General features: G+C 37.9%; 2 protein-coding genes across 2 annotated transcripts; one reads left to right on the forward strand and one right to left on the reverse strand.

The window, feature by feature from the left end:
* Positions 1–876: 876 nt before the first annotated feature.
* On the forward strand, positions 877–17,959 carry LOC135701744 (E3 ubiquitin-protein ligase RNF10). The gene is made up of 6 exons (XM_065222651.1): positions 877–1,419; positions 3,869–5,026; positions 12,868–13,281; positions 13,347–13,501; positions 15,402–15,512; positions 17,537–17,959. The coding sequence occupies exons 1-6, from the start codon at positions 1,347–1,349 to the stop codon at positions 17,930–17,932; spliced, it is 2,307 nt and encodes a 768-aa protein (XP_065078723.1). The 5' UTR covers positions 877–1,346; the 3' UTR covers positions 17,933–17,959.
* Positions 17,960–18,436: 477 nt separating this feature from the next.
* Mys45A (SDA1 domain containing protein Mys45A) lies at positions 18,437–20,935 on the reverse strand. The gene is made up of 3 exons (XM_065222657.1): positions 20,648–20,935; positions 19,754–20,580; positions 18,437–19,695 (listed from the first exon to the last, which is right to left on the reverse strand). The coding sequence occupies exons 1-3, from the start codon at positions 20,837–20,839 to the stop codon at positions 18,480–18,482; spliced, it is 2,235 nt and encodes a 744-aa protein (XP_065078729.1). The 5' UTR covers positions 20,840–20,935; the 3' UTR covers positions 18,437–18,479.
* Between the last annotated feature and the right edge of the window lie 1,238 nt (positions 20,936–22,173).

A 22,173-nucleotide genomic window follows, 5' to 3' on the forward strand; every position in this document is an offset into this window, starting at 1 on the left:
GTTAGTAAACAAAATAAACAGCGGTCTCTGCTCGGGAAGTAGAAAATAAAATGTGCAAAAAATATGCTTGGTGCAACTGCTTTCGATGTACGTGTCTTATACCAACAGATGACCTTTACACGGTGTTTCGCGAAAACCCATTAATGGGTATAAAAATACCCATTTCCGCTAAAAGTGCCCCTCCTTATTAAGTTGGTAAACTATGGTTTACTTATTAATGGGTAAATGGGTGATCTGTCAATAAATGGGTGTTTTTTCACCCATTTTTTAAAGTGGTGTTTACCGTAAAATGGGTGAAAAAATACCCATTTTTACAAATGGAGGATGCAAGCGCTTGGTCATTGTCCTCGTTGATATAAAAAACTTTCTAATACATTGAAAATAAATGCAGGTGTTCCGCTCAAATCTTATTACACGAAATATTATAATACCATATTGGATAATTTGTATGGACTTATCCGTAATCCTCTCCAACGTTTCGGATTCTAACATTTTCCGGAGATAGTCTATTCTCGCCAAATATGCTGCGGACAGTAACTGTTTGCATTCCCAATGAATCGGTGAGCGAAATGAGACGATGAAATTTCGAATGTTTTTTCACCCATTAGTGGGTAAAAATATACCCATTATTCAACCGTGAACTGATTCTTTAAATGGGTATTTTTTCACCCATTTTATGATTTCAAAATTCCCCCATTTTTTGACAGCTGCATTCATGGTTTGAAAATGGGTATTTTGTTTTTACCCATTAATGGGTTTTCACGAAACACCGTGTGTATAGTTATGAAAGAATCGATCAGCGCAGATTTGGCAACCATGCCGCATCTTCCAACCTGGGTGACGGGCGTGAAGGCTGATGGTGCTAACGTCATTCGTTCGTCGCCATTTGCAACGCGACGGTCTGCGTGCAAAAGTTAATCGGAAATTTTCCGCAAGTTTTCCGCGAGTGCCGTTGTTCGCACAGATTCCCAGGCCTGCCTCCAAACAGGATTCACTGGCCATCGATAGCAGAAGCGCATCATTGCCAGCTAAAGCACAGCGCTTTCTCAGCCGTTTTTTCACTTTCGATTCAAGTAAACCCCTCCACTTTACCAGCAAGGAAGAAAATCACATTAGGAGATTTTCCTTTTTTCTCATCGACCTTGTACAACCATGGCCAACTAAAAAGATGTCTGCACACAAAGTGTCATCCGTCAGCAGCAGCTTCAACGCTCCGTACTGTGGGGGAAAAGTACTCCTCCGTCCCGATCCGGAACTGATTCGGTACCTGGCTGGAGATTACCAGTTGGACTCCTCTATTTTTTCCTCGTTTGACCTAGTTTTAAGCATCATCGTAAGCTCCGCCAATGGAGAAGAATCATCGCTTTGCGAATCAGTCCCTGTCCAAGGGGCAGATATCTGATTCAAAGAAAAATCAAGGTGAGTTAATAGACTTTTGCAAGAAAAAAAGCCTATGCTGATTAATTGCGTTGCAATTTCTTGCTGCTATCACCTGTCTTTTCTCTTAAATTTAGGGTTATCTTTGTTATACACCATTCGCCACAATCTATAAATAATTGTTGTTTGAATAATCAGTTACTGGGAAATTGTAATTGTAAATGATCAACTTTGGTATGTTGTAACTTTGTTCTGCAATGCTTTAGATTTATTTCATTAAACGACGTAGGCTAGTAGGGTAATGTATGGCACTATGGGTCAGCCAGTAAATTTTTTGTGAGTAATTGTCGGTGTCAACAGCAATCAAAAAAATAGAGACCCCACTCTACCCTACTCAAAAATGATGCAAGTTGTAAATAGGGTATTTTTCATGCATGCTTTAACTAAATTTTGATTATGCTTAAAAATAAGCATGTATAATATAAGATGCAAACTTGCAAATGCTCGTTTCAGCTAAAATACTATTTTTCGGAATTATGAAACAATTGGATATTATAATGATACATCGGGATATTATAATGATGATTTATACAAAATGCAAAATGCATTGTGTATGACACATAAAACCTTTCAATTTCGCATTCAGAGTGTCACAAAAAGCGATTTCAGGTTGTCTAATAAAGTAAGGATTAACCACATACGATTAACCATGGCGGGTATATACACCACACATATATGGTCACTTTTGTTAACAGCGTCACACTCGTTTAGTTCTTAACTTTTGAATTGGTGACCCTGAAAAGGGCCGGTTGTTTTTCAAATGGTGGCCACACCAGTGCAAGTAGATGCCAACCGGATGAAGACAGCATAGTCATGCTTTCTATTGCGCGAAGCCTTTCCTCCGGTCGATGTGGGTGCTTTGATACAGATATCTGTATATACAGATAACAGGTTTTTTTTTTTTAATTAACGGATTTTTCAAATTAGTGGAATATATGTTTAACTCTGGATTATATTTATTAATATCCATAAATAATCCTTTCTTCCAAATCCCTAGGGGCACGCAATAACCTTTAACTCCAACGCAGGCAAATGGCTGTAATTAAATTAATTCCATTAACTACTACTGTAATTAATTACACAATGTAGAACATTAACTACTTTTTAACTCCATTAATTACAGTTGAAATTTCCGATTACGGATAGATAATTACCGTCAGAACTACTTCAAAACGCATTAGTTACTTTAAGTACTTTTGATTGTATTTTAACTTCAACGCACCGGTATTGCGTGCCCCTCGCTAAATCCCAATTTTTCATTTTTTATTTTATTATTTTCGCTAATTTTGAACGGATTTCTGATGCTCACATGTTCTGATTTCTGATTGCTCGTTAGAAGGGATGTTAGTTTTTCATTCTTATTGTTTAATTAACCAGTAATTGTTACAAAATACAATAAAGTTGATAAAACATATGAACACGATTGCAAATAGAGAAATACAGATGAAGCCATCCCAAAATTTTTAATAAAAAAAAAATACGTAGTGCACTTAGGTATATAGGTTCGAAAAACAGCTAGCGAATTCAATATCCTTTTAATCTGCCAAATGATTAGATAAAGTTGAAATTTGGTTTGATTAGAAGAATTTGAGAAAATGAAACATCGAGCATAACTTTTACAACTTATACTTCATAAAATTTCAATGCTTATTTTTAATTTTCTAACATTGTTGAGTAAAATAAAAACAAATGACCTCCCGTAAAATGAAATGTATTGTTACCATACAATAGAGTTTATTGTATTTACAATAAATCATATTCTCCACTACGATAAAATACCAATAGAATGTATTGTTTCCACAATAGAATCTATGGTAAATGGGGAAATATACAATACAACAAGGGGGTTGTTATGTAGCTTAACCAGTGTTGGGAAAATATCAAAAAATCCTCGAAAAAATCAAATCTCACCAATGACCAAGATCACGTTTGATTTTCGTAGACAAAAATTAGCAAGCATACAGCTGCCCTTGATTTTGCAAGCTGTGATATTGCAGCTAACGAAACTCGCCAGCTGCAAATCTCAACAAACTGTGGTGAGATTGACATAATCTAAATAATATCGGTGCATCAAAAAACGCATTTTCATTATCTTTCAATGACATTGTAATGAAAATTAACATAGCATTACAATATTCGACAAATTTCCTACATGTATCATCCATAATAATGATCGTATCTCACCATGTTGAATTTTTTTTTTCAATAATTTATCATTCAAACTCTGGAATTTGAACCGGCTGTCATAAATTTATGACCAGTGACGCATAAATTTTACTTGGATTCTACTATTGGATTGGATGGTTATCAGTTCAGTTGATAATTCCCCCACTAGGCGGCATTAGTATACCGCTTGACATCTAATTGCTTGCTTTAACTTTACAGTTCGACTAGGTAGCGTTGCTAAATTTAAATATTCTTTTCTTTGCAGATATTTCAACCAAGTGGCCTCGCAACTCCAAAAGACGTGAGCAACCAATCTTAGGTGGATTTAAGCCGGAAAATAGTCGTAGTACCAGCGGGAAAGCAACACCAGCGGGCAAAAATCGTAACCAGACTAACTTTAACTATGACAAGCGCTCGAGGCAGCACCCGGAAGCAACTTGTCCGCCACTTCCGGCGACTGCAGCTTGGACACTTGATACAACTGATCAGTGCGACGACCACCACGAGGGAGCCGGACTAGCGTCGTACGCTGACAGTGAATCAGGCACTGTAAGGCATGAACTACATTCAGTGTTCTCACCTGGTTCAAAGAAACAAAGTTTGAACCATTTGTTGAACTTCCATTACACGCCCCGGGATCGTGATCAGCCCATTCGGCTCAGCAAGACGGGCAATCTTCGTAGCTACGCGAAGAAGATCACTTACAACAAGGAACAATATTTGCAAGCAAATTGCCAATTTGTCGTACGTGCTGGTGAGGATTATACTCCACTTCTAGCAACTCCTGATCATTTAGTGGATTGGGAAAAAATCGAGCAAGTTCACAACTTTAGCTCCGAAGAACCGCAATGTCCCATCTGTCTGTATCCACCGGTGGCGGCCAAAATGACCAAGTGTGGCCACATTTACTGTTGGCCTTGTATTTTACATTATCTTGCATTGTCTGATAAAGCTTGGCGCAAATGCCCCATCTGCTATGATGCGATCCATGTTCCTGATTTACGAAGCTGTGTTCTAAAACCATACCACTCGTACACTGTTGGCGAATTTGTAAGCTTCCAACTGATGCATCGTGAGAAAACATCCATGAAGGTGAAAAACGCATCCGACGCTGGAAAGAAAAGTCTTGAGATTCCGCTTTTCAATTCCAATATCGGTAACTCTATTCTCACCAAGTTACTCGTCGCTGGAACACCGGAAATCTTTACCATTATCGATCGCGAGCAGCAGGAACTAGAAAACCAAATTGTAGTTGATGGCGTTGATTGTCCGGAGAATATTTTCGTCCAGCAAGCTCTTGAACAACTTAAAGAGCGTAGGGAAAACGTCTTGAGTGGCAAGATTGTGTCCGTATCCAGTGGGCTACAACCAGCTCACATGAGTGAATCTTCGTCTGACGAAGTATCAGAATTTACAGCTGAAGGTAAGTTTTGTTGTATGCTTAATTGTATTATCATCATCGGATTCTATGATATTTACCAGAATAACATCCTTTTCGCGGAAAACATTTCGAAGGAGAAAATTCTCTCATAGAACAAGATATTCGACAACAAGCTTCTCTATGAGTTTTAGAACAGTTTGAAAATGTCTGAAACTTTGATTTTTTTACGTTCATCATCTTGAACACATACCGAATCTGAAATCTCGTGATTTTTTCAAAAGCCCAAAATCGGAACTCCCCCTATACTGCGCATGATTATGCTGCAGTACGCCGAATCTTATACTTAACTTTCCCTAATTTACCATAACCCCGAAAATTAATAAAATACCAAGATTGTGAAACATTACCCCGAATGTCCCATAACCATAACGGGATTTAGTTAAAATGTATATCCCATCATCCCAAATCAAGCTGAACATTGCATTAGGTCCTAAGAAACATTGATCAATTTTCGCGTCACTCTTCAAAAGGTACTAAGTAACAAATGTAAACAAATCGAGTTAAGCGATACAAACTATTGCTCTTCTGTCATTGTATGTGATACAAAAACATCCATCCAAATTTGCTTTCATTTATTTAAGATAATCATAGGCCAAAAATTGTCTACTCTGAAATCTGTGAAAGGGAATCTAGTATCATGAAGAACAAAACGTCCAATTTAACACTCATTGATTATGTCATTGAGAAAAATTGTCCGATGTACAACTTGACTAGTCAAACCGTCCTATGTGGTTTTTTTCTGTATTGTAGCATGAAATTCAAAGTAAATTGTGAGGTTCACCGTTTCTATTGAAATTTTAACGTTATTATTCACTGACTACATTTAAAATAGTATGGCAAAATGTATTGTTTCGAAACAGTTAAAATAATAATCTGTCGAACTTCAAAATGGTGGATATTAAAGAGCCTGAATTTATAAAGAGACGACATCTTATCCATTTGACAGGTCTTCTGCTCGATTGGAATGACTTTTCCTATGACTTTGACAGACAATCGATTGTTCCAATTTTGACATTTCGCCTCTTTATAAATTTAGGCTCTTTAGTGGATATGTTACATTGATCTATTTGAAAAGTGACGCGAGAATTCGTCTTCTTTTTCTTCCATCGAATTTTCATTTCCTGCTGATTCATCATTCTGGCAACCCTGGTTCGTAACATATCAAGCTGAACATTGCATTAGGTCCTAAGTAACATTGATCGATTCTCTTCGTCGACTTTCTCTTTCGTTAATAACTCGAGCCGATAACCTTTCCTTGTTGTGTTTGTCGTATTAGATGCTAGATAAAAGCTTCTTTTATCGATTTGTATGCTGAAAATACATGAGAATGTCTTTACATGGCCGTGGGGATACAAAGAGAAAGACGACGAAGAGAATCTGTCAATTTTACCTAGGACCTAATGCAATGTTCAGCTTGATATCGTTTCGCATTGTTGTGTTTTTGTTTCGTTGACAGCCTTCGTTTGTTAGTGACGGTTAAGGCCCACGCACATTAGATCCTAATCGGACGCGTTGCGGCAAAGTGACAGCTAAATCTATTGTCTAACTGTCAAATTTACGTCAACGCAACGCGAACGGATCTAATGTGGGTGACCCTTTAGAAATTCATAATATTCATTATCCGTCGATTCTTGTGCGCTATTGTTTCCATCGGAGTTTTGGTGCTGGTTTTTTTTTTTTTTTTTTTTCTTTATTATAGAGATTTTTAGCCTGAGGCTAGTTCATCTCTTGTTTTGGTGCTGGGTGTTTTTGCTGGTCTCGCCTATTCTTTGGTACAAACAACGTAAATATTTACCTTTTTTGACAAAACTAAGGTAATCATGACGTTTGATTGTTGAAAACAATATGAATGAAGAAAAGAGACCAACTGCTGTCATGATTACCTGAGATTTGTCAAATAATGTAAATATTTACATCGATTGTATCGAAGAATTTTAGATTGGTTTTGATTGGTATCGAGTAATGTTTGTTCGCTGTTTTCATCGTTTGTGACCTTTGCTGCGTCTGTAGGGTCATTTACAGTAATGCGTGATGTAGAGCTATTATACTTTTGTCCACAGAACCTACATGTTTTTGCTTGATTGCGATATGTAATCAATGTTGTCTCACCGTCGATCGTCAGATAGGAAGGGATGAGTTGTTTGAGCTTCATCCGTACTACACGTACTCCATTGTAGATGCCGAGAAAATAATTCTTCCACATTTCTCTGCTGATGGAAAGAATGGTCGCATACTTTCTATAATCACCGTGTTAGGTATTTTCGAAGGGAGATCATGGATTCTCACGTTAATGGCTTCGTCTTCCACGAACACGGGAATTTGGTAAGCTTTTTTCTCGCACTGCATAGTGTGTTGTAGATGATGTGATGCAAAGTAGCGCTTGGCTGTTGCTGCATCTACCATCTCGACGTAGACATTGTGAACATTGTGAAACTGGATGTTTAAGGCGTCCGCTATGTCCAGTTTCAACTCACCGTACATGAATTTCTGTACGGCAGATGCATCTGGTCGCTTCGGCAGCACACTAAAGTCTACTACCAAGATGGTCTCACGAACTCAAACTCATTAGCTTGTAACCTGATAACAAGACGGATAAAAGAAACACGTCTTTCACGCACGGGGCTTAGCTATCAACTGATTAGATGCTAGATAAAAACTTCTTTTATCGATCTGTGTGCAGAAAAAAAACCTGGGAATGTCTTTAATTGGCCGTGGAGATCCAAAGAGAAAGTCCCCAATGCAATGTTCAGCTTGAAATGTAAGGTAAACATGTAGTAATACGCCCCCTCAAGGAGAAGCAGCTATATTTTTACTGTTTTCACTTTAATTAACGTATTTGGGAATTAAAAATAACCTGTAATCGTTTATTTTTCTCCAGTGGCAGTTAACATAGAAATATAGATTTTTTCGACAACACTAAAATTCTGGGTTCTACAATTAGGCGGAGTAATTCACTCCATCTATCAATTAATATGCTCCCTCAACAAAGAGACTTTATGCTCTATTCTAAACGCCCCACCCCAAAGGTGTTATATGCCCCAGAGCATTAGTTTTAGAATTTTATTTTATTTTTGATTTACGACAATTGACAGTTGTGAAACTTGCCCAGCTGAGTTGTCCCATTAAATACTTGGATTACCCATCAGTATTGTATTTATATTAAGCCTTAATTAGTAGAAATGCTAAGAAGGCGTTCTGTCCAGCGGGCGTTTTATACATTCATACCCTACCATCATAAATTGAAACAGATTCAAATTCTTGAATACTTCAACTTTTTACAAATTGATTTTGTAGGACATACAGTATTTCAGAAATAGCAAAGTTTTAAATTGTGTGCAAAATAAAACAACAACAAAAGTTACAGTAAATAAGTTATGGCAATCCGATGGTTAATGGGGGTAATAGAAACCCGATTTAAAATACATTTTCTATGCCATACACGGTAACCTCAAAATACCCAATAATGACATTAAAAGACTCGATATTGACTACAAAGTAAGCATTTTCGAGGGAGACTGGGACTACCTATTAAATTAGTTAAAATATTACCCATTTATGACTATTTGTTTCTTAAAAATGAATACTTACTACTTATTTTTGTAGTTGTAATTACTCATAATTACTCAGGTACAATTTTACTCATTTAATGGGTATTCCCAGTTTCCCTCGAAAATGCTTACTTTGTAGTCATTATTGGGTATTGTGCGGTTACCGTCTATAGTTTATGTTGCTTCTAGGTACTGTTAATATTTCCCTTCTTTCATTGAAACATGATCTGTTCTTTCGAGTTTTTTGTTTTGTTTTATATTGAAGTTGGCGATGAACACTATACTGCCGCTCTTTGCAAGTCTGTCCCATTTGCGTTTTTGTCAAAACTGAGGTTTTCAATGGAAGCGGTAGCTTATCGCCCCGAGTTTCATGATACTGAATAAACTCAACAACTTTGTTCTGGAAAAATTTGGAAAAACAGCCAAATGGGTTGTCTCATTACATAAGAAGCAACAGTACAAAGCAAAATTAAACGCGTTTTTCTCGGATTGCTGTTTTGTGCTATGGGACGGACTTGCCAAGAGCGGCAGTATAGCCTTTGGTGAAAAATCTCGTTAAGGTTCTACAAAGGGTAATTCAATTTGTATTCGTCTTCTTTTTGAAATATTCTTCAATCATCATCATTTGCTTACACATACATTCTCATATTATTAATACAAAAATGTAACACTTGTATTTCATCATTTTAGAACGAAAACTTCCTGGCTAAAACATATTCACTGTATTTACTTACTTGTGTTCTTCGAAGCTTAGCACAATAACACACAATCGAATACACAAAATCCAAAACAACTGCTACTCAAAACTCTTGGTGAACAAAATTGAACACCAAGAAAACCACTTCAACTTTACTGCTTTGCCGGCAATCGTAAAAGCATAGAGGTAACTCTAAGACCACTGGGTCCCGAAGAAAATCATTATTATTTTTGGCTCACTCAGTACCAGAACAACGGTCCCAAGCAGTCCCAAGCTATTTCACTCACCCCTGCATGTTCTGCATGAATCCACACACCCCTGATGTTATCTGTCAAACTTTCATAGCGAATCAAAACAAACATAGTGTAGTAATAGAATTTCAACTAGAATAGGGTACGTTAATCGTTTGCTTGGGACCAATAGGCTACTAAAGTGGTGAGCCAATTTAAAATCGTTAGTTTCGTATTGATTGTTGGTAAAAGTATCATTGAAAAAGCGTTGCCAGATGTATTGCCTCTAGCAATGCATTTAAGTTTATTAAAACAAGCAATTGTGAAGTTTGACTCATTAATATAGATGAGTGGATGTATTTAATGGTGATTAAATATCATCAACTGAGTAAATAAAACAAAAACGATTATTCTAGGCATTTTACCGGTCCAATTTAAAAAGCCACAGAAGATTGAATTCAACACTAGCTGGGTTGATGGCAGCAGTGCACGTAGCCTGGTATTCGCTTTCCTGCTCAGAGGTGTAAACAACCATGCATACAGCGAAGTCTGGCAGTGTGAACGTTTTGTCTGCTACCTTCTCATGCACTAGATAGTGTGACATCACATTTGCTGTTGTATTGAAATGAAGGAAGAAAAGAGATGGTTAAATTTTCCTCACCATACCAGTTGATATTTATTGGCGTGGGGACATGCACTTGCAATGAATTTTACCCATAAATTTAGAAAATGTTGATCGAAGAATATTTCAAAAAGAAGAAGTAAACAAATTATTGACCCTTTTTAGAAACTCAAAACAGTTAAAAAATAGAAATATTACAAAACAGGTAATATTCCCTTCTGTAATAAAATATTCAATCATTCACATATTCGTGCCCCCTCTTACATCCCGCATTTATAGTCGCCAACACCAATAAGGAAATATGTTTAAAAGATGTAGCCTTAAAGGAGGGGGTAAGAACTTGTGACCAGCCATGTATTAGGTATAGTCAAATACGTTAAGAGCGGGGGGTCTAATATTGTTCAAAATACGGTATTTATGGATGGTCCCTAATTATTTGAACACAATTCGAAAGAACAGCTCATGTTTGAAAGATGCGATAATCTCTATTAATAGTAAGTATTATACTGCCGGTGGAAGCATAACTGTCCCATATTGCAAAACTCAAAAATGAGAAAACTGCAGTTAAAGATTGAACAGACGTTTTGCTGCTATCGTAAAGTTTCACGGAAAAATTTGGTTGTTCTTCGAAAAACTGACGTAATACAACTATTCCATAGAAAGTTTATCAAAATGTTGCATAAAAAGAAATTTTTCCATTACAAAATTTTCTGTGACTTATGCTGCGAATTTCTCTGACGAGTTGAAAAATGTACGCATGTCCCACTGTGAACAACTTCTCAGTTGCTGCTGTTGTTATGTTTGACACTTCGTGAGTGACGGTTGGAGTTTTTTCTTTAAAATTGTTGATTTCAGTGCCAACATTTCAAAGGGGTGTAATTACATTTGTAAACAATAGATTTAGCCGTCGATTTCTCATGGAAAAAAGCTCACTCATGAAAGTTAATGACACCACAGAGACACAGGCAGAGGAATGTTTCATCTACCAGCTAGCATTGCTAATTTGGAGGGGTGGACATTTACTGGCGAGATATCGACGGCTAAAGCCAATGTTTACAAACGCAATTACGCCCCTTTGAAATGTTGACACTGATTTGAATGTGGGCCGGAAACGTCTGCCATAGAAAATTTAAAGCAGTACTGTGGTTCCAGTGGTAGTGATAACTATTAGTCTTTAACGAGACAATTGCTCCTATTGGCGCATACGCACGATCATTTCCAGTGTCTGCATGTACACGTTACACGTACTACAGTACACGTAGAACTTATTCAAGCCTCGCCCGTACGTGGACATCATGAGAAAATTGTTTTTCTCAAAAAGGACGATATGAGCTAGGATACGCAAGCAACATCAACAGTGAGGACCTTAAATACTGCAAACTGTTTTCCAAGAAACAACTCCAGCTGATCGCCAACGATACGTTCTTTACTTAAGCTAACGTACAATGGTAAAGGGCTCCTCGTTGAATTGAAGTAGATAGGAAGGCCTCTCTGTTGGCAGTTATCGTACCTGTTATTGGAGAAGACGAAACATCATTTTTAGTTGGTCTTCCGACCAAGCAACATGCATCGGAATGATAGTTATTTAAGGTTAACTGTTGTATGCATTTCTTTTATTTTAAAAAATCTCATCATTTTACTCTATAGTTTTTCAATACCAAATTATCATATGTGTCACGAAAAGGTACAAATAGGGCAAGGCGTTGCAAGTTGATGAGTACATTATATAATTTGTTTGTTTGTAAATAGCAACAGAACTAAGTATGGTAGCTTAAAATTTCCAAAAAAAAGTGTTAATGTGCTTACGACATTATCGAGGTATCATCCAAATAATTTAAAGATTAATTTTACCATTTGGATAATCGTTTGGATCTTGTAATATGTTTACGATGTATTATTTGGATAACAGACTTTAGCTTTTGAAGAATTTCTTATACATATTAAAAATTGGAGCAGTCGGACAGATATGCGTCCATTTTTGCAATGGGACAAAACGACTTCACATTTTTTTTAATTTTCCTAGAATAAACAGTACGTTTTAATATAATATTTTAAAAATATGTATTGATTTATAACGTTAAGCATCATAACCTCAAAAAAGTCAAAATTTCACATGGGGGGACAGTTATGCTTCCACCGGCAGTATACTGCCGTTCTACGCATAGCTGTCCCTTGTTCTATGCAATCCTTATGCACCGTGCACTCTTATGCGTATAACGGCAGTATTATACCAATATTATACGCAACCTATAATAGGTAACAGTAAATAATCAGTCATATTAATGTCCATGTCGTATTTAATTCGGATTACTTCACTGTATACTATACTAAAACTTCAAAGAAATTTTGATGAATTTTGCACACGATTAAGTACGTAGCTAGCTGTTTATCAAATGTAAAGTGTGTAGTACCGTAATGCACCAACATCCGGACAATCCGAGTAAGAAAATCGTATGCTACTGGAACATACTAAGCCTGTTTAGTAGAGCCTCAATTTTTATCCGTTAATTTCCATTTAGTTTGGGATGAAAACGATAATATATTAATCGAAGAGAATAGCCGCTCCGGGAAATGTTTCTCCGCGAAATGGATTAGTCCGGGAAATGTTTTTCCGGTATTTGGTTCATTCTGCCAAATGATTTTTCGGGAAATTAGATGTCGGCGAAATGATTTCTGGAAAATGGTATACCACCGAAATGATTCAATTGCTTATTATTCGTACACAGAAAATCCAACGGAACTTACCGAAATCGATGAAGCAGTCGCTATGGATCAGTCATCACGAGCTGACTTCATGATCGATGAGGATAACAACTTTACCCTTAGCGACATAGATATCGTTCCAACATTATCGTGCGCTTCGTCGGATTACTATCACTTCTACCAATCCACGGACGGGCAGCCGCTGTTTCTACATTCGATGAACACGCGCATGCTACAGGCCATGTATGGAAGCTTGGACAAAAGCCCCCAGAAGATCACCGGCAAAATTGTTCACAAAGACAGCAGCTCCATGTCTGAGGATTTGCGAAAACGTTTAAAATATTTACAGCATTTGCCTATTTGTACTCAATTCGAGGTAGTTGAGATAGAATTTCAGCAGGGTATAATCGCTCCTGAAGTGTTGGTCCAGTTTAAAGGTATTGATTGCATAATGTTTAGCCGAAATGTAACGTAAGTCGTAATATTCATTTTTTTGTTCTAGACGAAGTGAGCCACCGTCGAAAAGGTCGTAAGAAGCGAGCTCATGCCGAGCGGATTCGCGAGCGTCAAATTTTCGAATTTAATGAACGCCAGTTGGGTAAATCTTTGGCACGGTCTGCCAAAATCAACATTGATTCCACCAAACATTTCCCTTCGGTAAGTAGGATTGCATGCGTAGGTACCGTGACCTATCCTGATTCCGCGCAGCGCCTAATACCGTGGGTTTGACAATAAACTTAAATGTGTTGCGATTTATATTGATTTCTTTTTTTTATTATTATCGCAAACGTTAGTGTATCGAGTAATCTTTACTAATGCATAATAAATTTTACAGTTGGTTACAAACACGTAAAAAAATATTGTTAGAATCAAAACCGAGAATTTAGAGCACCGCCGTACTTTTTAGTGCCTAATACCGTTGTTTGATCGCAGCAGCAAAATTCTAAAGGGTAAAAGGTACCATTATACCCCTTAGAGATGATTCTAAGTATCACGCGGTATGAGGCACAATCATATGTTTAAACATTACATTTTGTTTAGGTTGTAAAAATATTGTAAATCAAAATTTTATGGCATAATGTATACACTACCCAATCATATGACGACTTATTTAAATTTATTTACAGGGAAATTTTTTTTTCTAACAGATTTAAACTTAAAGCGTTCTTAAACCCACAGTAATAGGACATGTCACGGTACCCCTTTCGTGAGTGACGAACTGAAAAATTCATGTGCCTACCCAATTTTGGACTGGCATTATTTTGTCTCCTTAATAAAGAAACAACTGACATTGTTTTAGTAGAAATAGTCTTTGCTATTTGATGAGTTTCACTATTTTATATGAAGACTGGGTGGGTTGGTTTAGTTTTTAAGTCAGGTGAACTGTGTCCTTGAAGACGGGGAACATGGTCCGGACAGTAAACAGGTTTGCCATTCCCCTGTTGACCTTCAGTTTTGGAGTAGTGAAGTCGAGCAGAACTGACCTAGAAGTCCATGTAATTTCTTACTTCTAAATCCATCTTCTCTCAACATGCTCCATCCTTTTGCAGGAAATCTTCAAAATCTTCTTTCTATCCAGGCGCGCATCTCACGACAACAAATCAAAATCTTCCCTGCATGTTAGCCCTTGGACATGGTCCTTGTTAATATTGTGGAATTAACCTCTGGACTGCTGCTGCCATTAGTAGGGTAGAGCGATACTTCGTCGTAAAAGTCCATTTCCGTTCTATCGAGCAGAAAACGTAGTATAATCAATGATTTCACCGTGCATGAATCAGAAATACGTTTGTACCGATGCGTTATAGTTCACAAACTACAACACAAAGCCTATTAGAGCGTATTGTGTGAATATTAACACTCTATGTTCTCAAAACAAAAGAAGCGCTCCTAGTGAACTCGCTTTTTCTCATTTTTCTACCTTCATCCGTAGGACGGATTGAAACTAGTAGGACGAATTTGGAATCAAAAAGCAGTGTTAGATTTTTAACAATATCTCAACAATGTGTGGCTATTTATCAAATTCAACGGTACTTATGGAAAAAGGGAATAAATTTAGAAGTCATCTTTGGTAGAAACATTTAATTTATTGTTAAAACCCGTTCAATAAAGAGAAGGAAAGCGTGGGTTGTGCTTAATAGGAAGGGAATTAGATCAAAAACTCTGTTTTTTTGAGCGAATCTGAATTTTCTGCAATGTTGCAAATGAAAACGAATGTGTTTACTACACACACTAGACGATGAAGATGACATGCAGTGTGCTTTGTAAACCACAGCAAAATTAAAACGCTAGCTGAAAGTGTTCCGGTGCAGGTTTCTCATTGACTTTTAATTTACAACATTAATAGGGGTTTTCATATAGCGCAAACGATAAATCTCTGAAAATGCTTCCAGTATACGGCTGAACATGTCTAAATATAAAGATAAACCAACCAAACTTTCCCATTTATTCTGAGACAAGGGTTTGAAGAGAGACCTTTATCCTATTACTATTGATCCGAATTGTGCTTCATATGTGCTTATCTTGAAAAACTGTGTCCTAATACCAAATTTGTTTACAGTGTGGAACCACCGAATCGTACGATTTTAGTCATGAGTTAGCGCTTGCCACAAGTCCATCAACAAGTTACGCTTCTGCATCCCCGTATCCGTCAGGATCATCATGGTCAAAGGTTAGTTGAATATAGTACACAAACGGTGAAATAAATCATCACTGATAATCAGGCATAGACAATCATTTGCCTCTAACTGTTTTCATTAACAGAATTCCGTAAAATGATGCAGCTAGTAGAATTTAAGATTAACTACAACTTTTGTGAACATGTAATTCAAAACGAAAACCTACAAAAGCTTTATACATCATTTAACGGAATTCTTTTGATGAAAAAAGTTAAGGGTTTTGTCCAAAGCACGACCGCATTGTTGACGTAGAACTACGATATCATTTTTGCTGCTTCATTAAATAATATAAATAAATTATTAATTGATAACAAAATAAATGGTTTAGAAATTTAACTCCAAAATGAATGTGTTCATGTTTTTAAAAATTAGGTTAAATCAAGCAATCAGAAGTCAAATGGTACATAACTGCCGTATGAACTGTGGTATGCTGAGCTGATCTGAGCTGTCCAGTATACAATAGGTTCTGAATAACTTTACTAAAGACTGCAACCTCCTATCTAATTGAAACACTGAAAACGAAATTAGTTCACTCAGAGAGTGAGTAACTTGTACTGATTCATATGGAGAAGTTTTTAAAATCGTAGGCACTTAGCGCATGAGTAAGCTACGCTTTTAGACATTTCTCCATACGAATGAGTAAAAGTGACTCACTCTTTGAATAAGATTCATTTTCAGTGAATGTAGATTGCTTAAGCAAGCTTTTTGAATCAAATAACACCAGCGCTGCATGGTGAGTGAATTCTGAACTAAGAGGCCAATCATGTGATAGGTCTTGTCCATCTGAATAATTTCACTGAATATAGAAACCTGCCTCCTGGCCCTGCTGTCACAAGAATTTTATGCGAATTGCACACTGAGCTTAATCATCCAATTATGCATCTGAATCACTTTTGTTTCTAGTTGAGATGGCAAACTACACTGAAAACGAATCTTACTCAGAGAGTGAGTTACTTTTACTCATTCGTATGGAGAAAATTCTAAAGGCGTAGGTTACTCACTCTCTGAATTAGTTTCGTTTTCAGTATACAACGCAACCAACATCTCTTTACAGCACTCGGCAGTCAAACGATGACTTCAGTCAAATGTTTTACTTTTCGCTTACTAACGCATTTAGATTAGCATTCAAACCCACCTTTTTCTGTATTTTTCTGATGTAGGTCGAATAGAAAAAAAAAGCAAAGAAAAAATAATGACATTGAGTCTCAAAAGTCATAGCAACATATGAACGCGACCCAAGAGGGAAAAAGCTAAGAGAAGTGGTGACAATACGGGGTGAAAATGAACTACTTTTCTCTCAAACTGGCCTGATTGGCCGATTTCATGTGCCTGTAATAGAGATAGAGATAGAAATAAAAGAGGAAGAAGCCAATTGTCACTTAATACCGCCAGGAATATAACTCTTTATGTAAAAATGTGTGGTCCTGATGCGAAAATGAGCTTCAGTACGACATAGTTCTTAACTTAAAGCTCATCCCATACATGCTCGATATCATCCGGTCGACTCTCCACAAACGAGAGGTAAATATGAGAGTGGGAGAAATATAAAAACATCTCGTTGAAGAGGTGAGTCTCCTTCCAACCCATTGCCGTCCGGGAATTCCACCTTTTAACCGCTGACTTGCTGACTTGTATCACGCCGTCCAAAACGGAAATGAGCGCTGTTTTATAACTTGCTCGGTTCAAGCAGAACGATGTGTAACAAAGTGGTACGACTGATGACGACTGGGTTTGGGGAAAACGTTTATTTCATGATAACAGATAAAAGTATCATTTGTACAGTTTTCAAGTTTTTCGTGGAAAATTGGAAAACTATTTATGTTAGCAGATGTGTAAAGTTATTTCCTATTGGTTGTATTTGGCTTTAAATTTAATCTATAAATGACAAAGTTACAAGCGTTCAAAACCTAACATTATTTCGTGACACATTTTTAGACGCAAATCAATGTAAATAAATGCACGAAATGAATGTAAATAATTTTTCCCATGCCTGCTCATCATCGCCTTTCTTTGCCAGATGTTATCAACTTCAGCTGCAGCTTCTCGCTGGCCTTCGCTGCCATCGGGAGGATCGGTGAATGTGTTTGGGCCCTTGGCAGCGCCACCACCGAAGATGTTTCAGGTTACCGGTGCAAAGATGACTACTACCCCGACCTTGAACAAGCATCGTTTCGGGTCGGAAAGTGACTACGTAGAGAACTACGATATGGAGGAAGCCCGCGCTCCAGAACAAATGAACAATTTGGCCTCTGCGATCGAGGCAGCTCTGGAGAAAGTGTCGTTGAATTGTGATCTTGCGTTATCCGAAGGAGGAGCTAGGAAACAGAAGGGTACCGTTGCCAATAACACTGGAGCAAAAAAGAAGAAAAACAAGAAAACTCTCCTGTTTGCTTCCGGTATGAATTTGAATTAAGTTTCGTTCGAGCTTATCCCGCCTAAATTTAAACGCAGAAATAAAATAAAAAAAAAAATACTGTTAAAAAAACGCAAAAAATAACACTGTACCATAAAATTTGTTCTATTGTTTTAATTATTGGCCCTGGTTTGAACATGTTTATTTTTCTTACTCAAAACATATGCCGCATTCATAATGTATCCTAATAAACTTATTAGCAAATAATCAATGTTTTGATTTTCTGCATAGAGATAATCCTTACTTTGGAACGAGAGGAATAATACCGGAAGTGTGCGCCAATCGTCTGTCGAATCGTCAATTGTGGGAATTATTCATGGATGATTTCCAAAAACAGCTGGATAATCCCTAGTAAGATGCAGTAAAATTAAGGTCGATATGGTGAGTTTTGCCGGCCCTTATTACCGATGATATCACTTCACGGTGAAGTGATTCCCATTTGATTTACAGGATATCGAACAACATAAAACGCAACTCAGCAAATGAAATACCATCTTAATTTTTTATTATTATTAGTAATGTCATCATCCATTAGGGTTTAAACATTTCATTTCATTTTCTTCAAGTGCGTCAGATGCTTCCTAAGTGCAAGCTGCTTCTCGCGGAACGATTTCTTTACCTTGCCGCGCGCCTTGTGGCGAATCATGTTGTAGTTCTTATTCTTCAGCTTTTCGCGATTCGTTTTCGAACAGAACGGATCATGACGGTTGTCTTTGAAACCGTATTTTTCCCTTCCTTCGCGACCCTTCTTCATGCTCTCGATACGTGTATCTTTATCTGTTTTGCGCTTTTTGTAGATCATCTCGATATCGTCCAGTTTGACGAATTCGCTTTTCTCCTTCTCCAGCTGACGTTTTCGGGTGTTGTGGGTCATTTTCTTTTTTATTTGTTCCTCTTCAATTCGCTCGAAGTCGGCATCGGTGAATATTTTGGTCAGAGCTAATTCCTGCACAGCTTCTTTAGATGTTAGCGTTGTTGCGTTCGGATCATCTTGCTCTGTTTGGTTTGAAGCAGAGCTGCCATCTTGTTTCTTGGACTTATTCTTCTTCTTGTTAGCACTTTTAGGTGAAGGTTTTACCTTTTCATTCTGATCTTCTTCTTCTTCAATATCCTCGCTGCATCCCTCGGAGTCAGTTTCCCATTCACCATCATCATCATCATCATCTTCATCGTCCGATGCTGCTTCCTCTGATTTGGATTGTTTGATCATCGTTATTCCTTTCTTTTTCTCTTCTACGACTTCATCGTCGCTGTCGACGTCCACCCAATTATCATCCGAATCAGATTCATCGTTATCATCGTCTTCTGAGTTCACCTCAAGATCAGGAGCAGCATTCAGCAACGCTTCGGTTCCCGGGATGTGGTCCAATGCCTGCACTTCACCGTATTTCTTAGGCTTTATTTCCACGCTTGCCTCCGTTGGGCGACCGCGATCCTTCTTGGCCAGTAAAGTCGGCATCTGCTCACGGAATAGCAGGATTAACGATTTGGCTGCCATCATAACCGATTTTTCCTTGTAATTTTTATACATTGTCAAATCACGCAGCAAGTCTTCGTTCATTGCTAACGGACATCGAACACAAATCTCTCGACAGGCGTTTAACCCGATGGCCATCACATCGCTGGAGTTTCGTTCGCTCACAAAGTTGTTTACCAGGGTTTTAATAACTGGCTCGATCAGCTCCGGTGGTACCAACTCGTGGGAAGCTTGTGCCGCGAACTGAAGAATTCTTGTGACCTGACGCTGATGAGGCTGTATGAACCTGTGGAAATGGTAATAACGTTAACGGCTTTCTTTAGCATAATTTAACCTTAACTTACCGTGTAATGTAAGGATAGAAACTGAACAGAAACAGTTCGTGAATCCCTATCAATCGGGATATCACATCCAAGTTCATCAGCTTAACTTCAAACCGCTCGTTACCATTCTGCAGCTGCTTGAACAGGTTTTCTGCCATACCTTGTGGGTTGTGAATCAAATGCACGGCAGAAAAATTGAACGAAACCGCTTTGGTTTTCTTCTTCTGTGCTTGATTGTAGAGCTTCTTGGCGGTTTCCAATTGCTTCTTGCGTTTTTTCGTTTTCTTATTGACACGATTTGCCATCATGACACCCTTAAGATCCGCTTCCTTGTCACTGTCTTCATCGGATTTTTCATCCTGGTCGTCGGTACCGAGGAAGAATTTTAGTGATGCCACCATCACTTTAGTAACCTTCGAAAAGCAGCCCACCGTCGCGATAACATTCACGGTCTTAGCATCATTCCAAATCCGTTTTTTGTACAATTCGATCATGATGTCGATCGACATTTTGGCCGCCTTTGGATTAGCGTCTTTCAACATGGTGTACATGAAATTTTGCAAGGTGGAATTCAGCTTCATATCCTTCTGCTTAGCGTTCATATTTTTAATGTCCGTTATAATATGGTTCTCCAGGAACTTTCTGAGTGCCTTGTCGGGACAACGTAACAACTGGAAGAACAGCTCCAACAAGTCCAATGGAGAAATCAGATTTTTGTTTCGAAGCAAAATCAAAGCGCGACAGAAGGTGTTCCTCATTTCCGGATCCAAAGTTGTCGAATGCGTTTTCAACAGATCCACTATGGTTTGGGGAAACGTCTTTAGCTCCTCTACGTAACATTGGGCCACCTATAAAATTATCAAGCTTTACGCTTATGGTCAAACCGATTAAAAGTAAAAAAAAAAAAACAATTACCTGGGCCAGAAACATAATCGATTCACATAATCTCTTGTTTTCCTTATCCGGTTCTAACCTGAAGATCTCCAGCACACTCAGGAAATGCTGGTACTGTTGAAGAAATTCTTCTCGGTACGATTCGGCATCTCGTTTGATTAGGTTTTGCAGCTGCGGAAGGTTGTCCGGCAGCTGGTTATTGTGCCTAACCATTTTCTCGAGATATTCTCGAGATTTCGCACTTAATGCCCTGGAAAAATGGGATTAATAGCTAGCTAAATTCGTATCAAAACTACAACGCACTACACTCGTGATGTGACAACCAAACAGAAACACATGCTTGATTTGACATGCATGTTTTGAATTTTGACGTTTATTGATTCAACGTGCATCGCACTTTTGTAAAGGGAATTGGACAGTTTGGTCGAACATATACTACACCCTTGGCGCCTGGGCGCCAGCTTCATGGCAATCACGCTATCTTGAAAGTACCCATTAATGGTTGAAAAAGACCCATTTTGAAGAAAAGTGGCTTAACTCATTATATGAGTAAATTTTTTACCCATTAATGAGTATCTGTTACCCATTAATGAGTAATTGTTAATCATTAATGGGTAAAATTGTTCAATTATTAATGAGTTAAGCCACTTTTCTTCAAAATGGGTCTTTTTTTACTCATTAATGAGTACTTTCAAGTTAGCGTGATTATCAACCAGTGGAAACCTGGGGGGGGGGGGACGTGCTGTCAAATCAGCCTACTGATCATCTTGTATGAAACTGGTTCCAAACGTAAACAAACGCTGTAGGTTTTGTATGGCTTGTTTACGTTTGGAACCAGTTATGCGAGGTAGGTGACGATTGCTCCTATTTGACAGCCACCTCCCACCCTTGGTGGAAACTAACGATTTTAAATTGGCTCACTACTTGATTAGCCTATTGGTCCCAAGCAAATCGATTAACGTACTCCATTATAATAGACGAAATTCTAGTACTACACCATGTTTGTTTTGATTCGCTATAGAGATCTCCAAGCGCAATCTCACGAACACTAAAATCCAACATCCATACATAAAAATAAAGAAGAAGAAGAAACAAAAAGGTATCGCGATATCACAACTACTTAAAAAGGTAGCGCGCGGTCTCACGCACACTTTTGTGCATCTGGAGAACTCTATGAAAGTTTGACAGATAAAATGAAGGGTTCGTGGATTTTCCTATGTTTCGAGGGGTGCATCGATTAGCTTGGGACCGAAGATAGTACCAGAGCTGAGCCAAAAAGTTGAGCTCGTTTCTTCGGGACCTTCTGGTCTTAGAGCTAGTCTTAAGACCGGCGCACAATGTATACGTTTTCGGGTTTTTTGACAGATTTGCATGGGCTAACTGTAAAAAAAACCTGAAAACGTATCTATTGTGCACCGGCCTTTAGAGTTACCTCTATGATATTATCACAAACGAAGTGACAGACGACTAGCTGGCGAAGAAATCAATTAAAATAATGTGATTCGCTGTAATAGAATTTTCTTAGAAGCTTGTGCCATCATCCACTA

This window comes from Ochlerotatus camptorhynchus, unplaced genomic scaffold, assembly GCF_037179485.1.
Source record: "Ochlerotatus camptorhynchus isolate MF236.1 unplaced genomic scaffold, CSIRO-AGI_Acam_v1.1 ptg000176l, whole genome shotgun sequence".
NCBI classification, from domain to species: Eukaryota; Metazoa; Arthropoda; class Insecta; order Diptera; family Culicidae; genus Ochlerotatus; species Ochlerotatus camptorhynchus.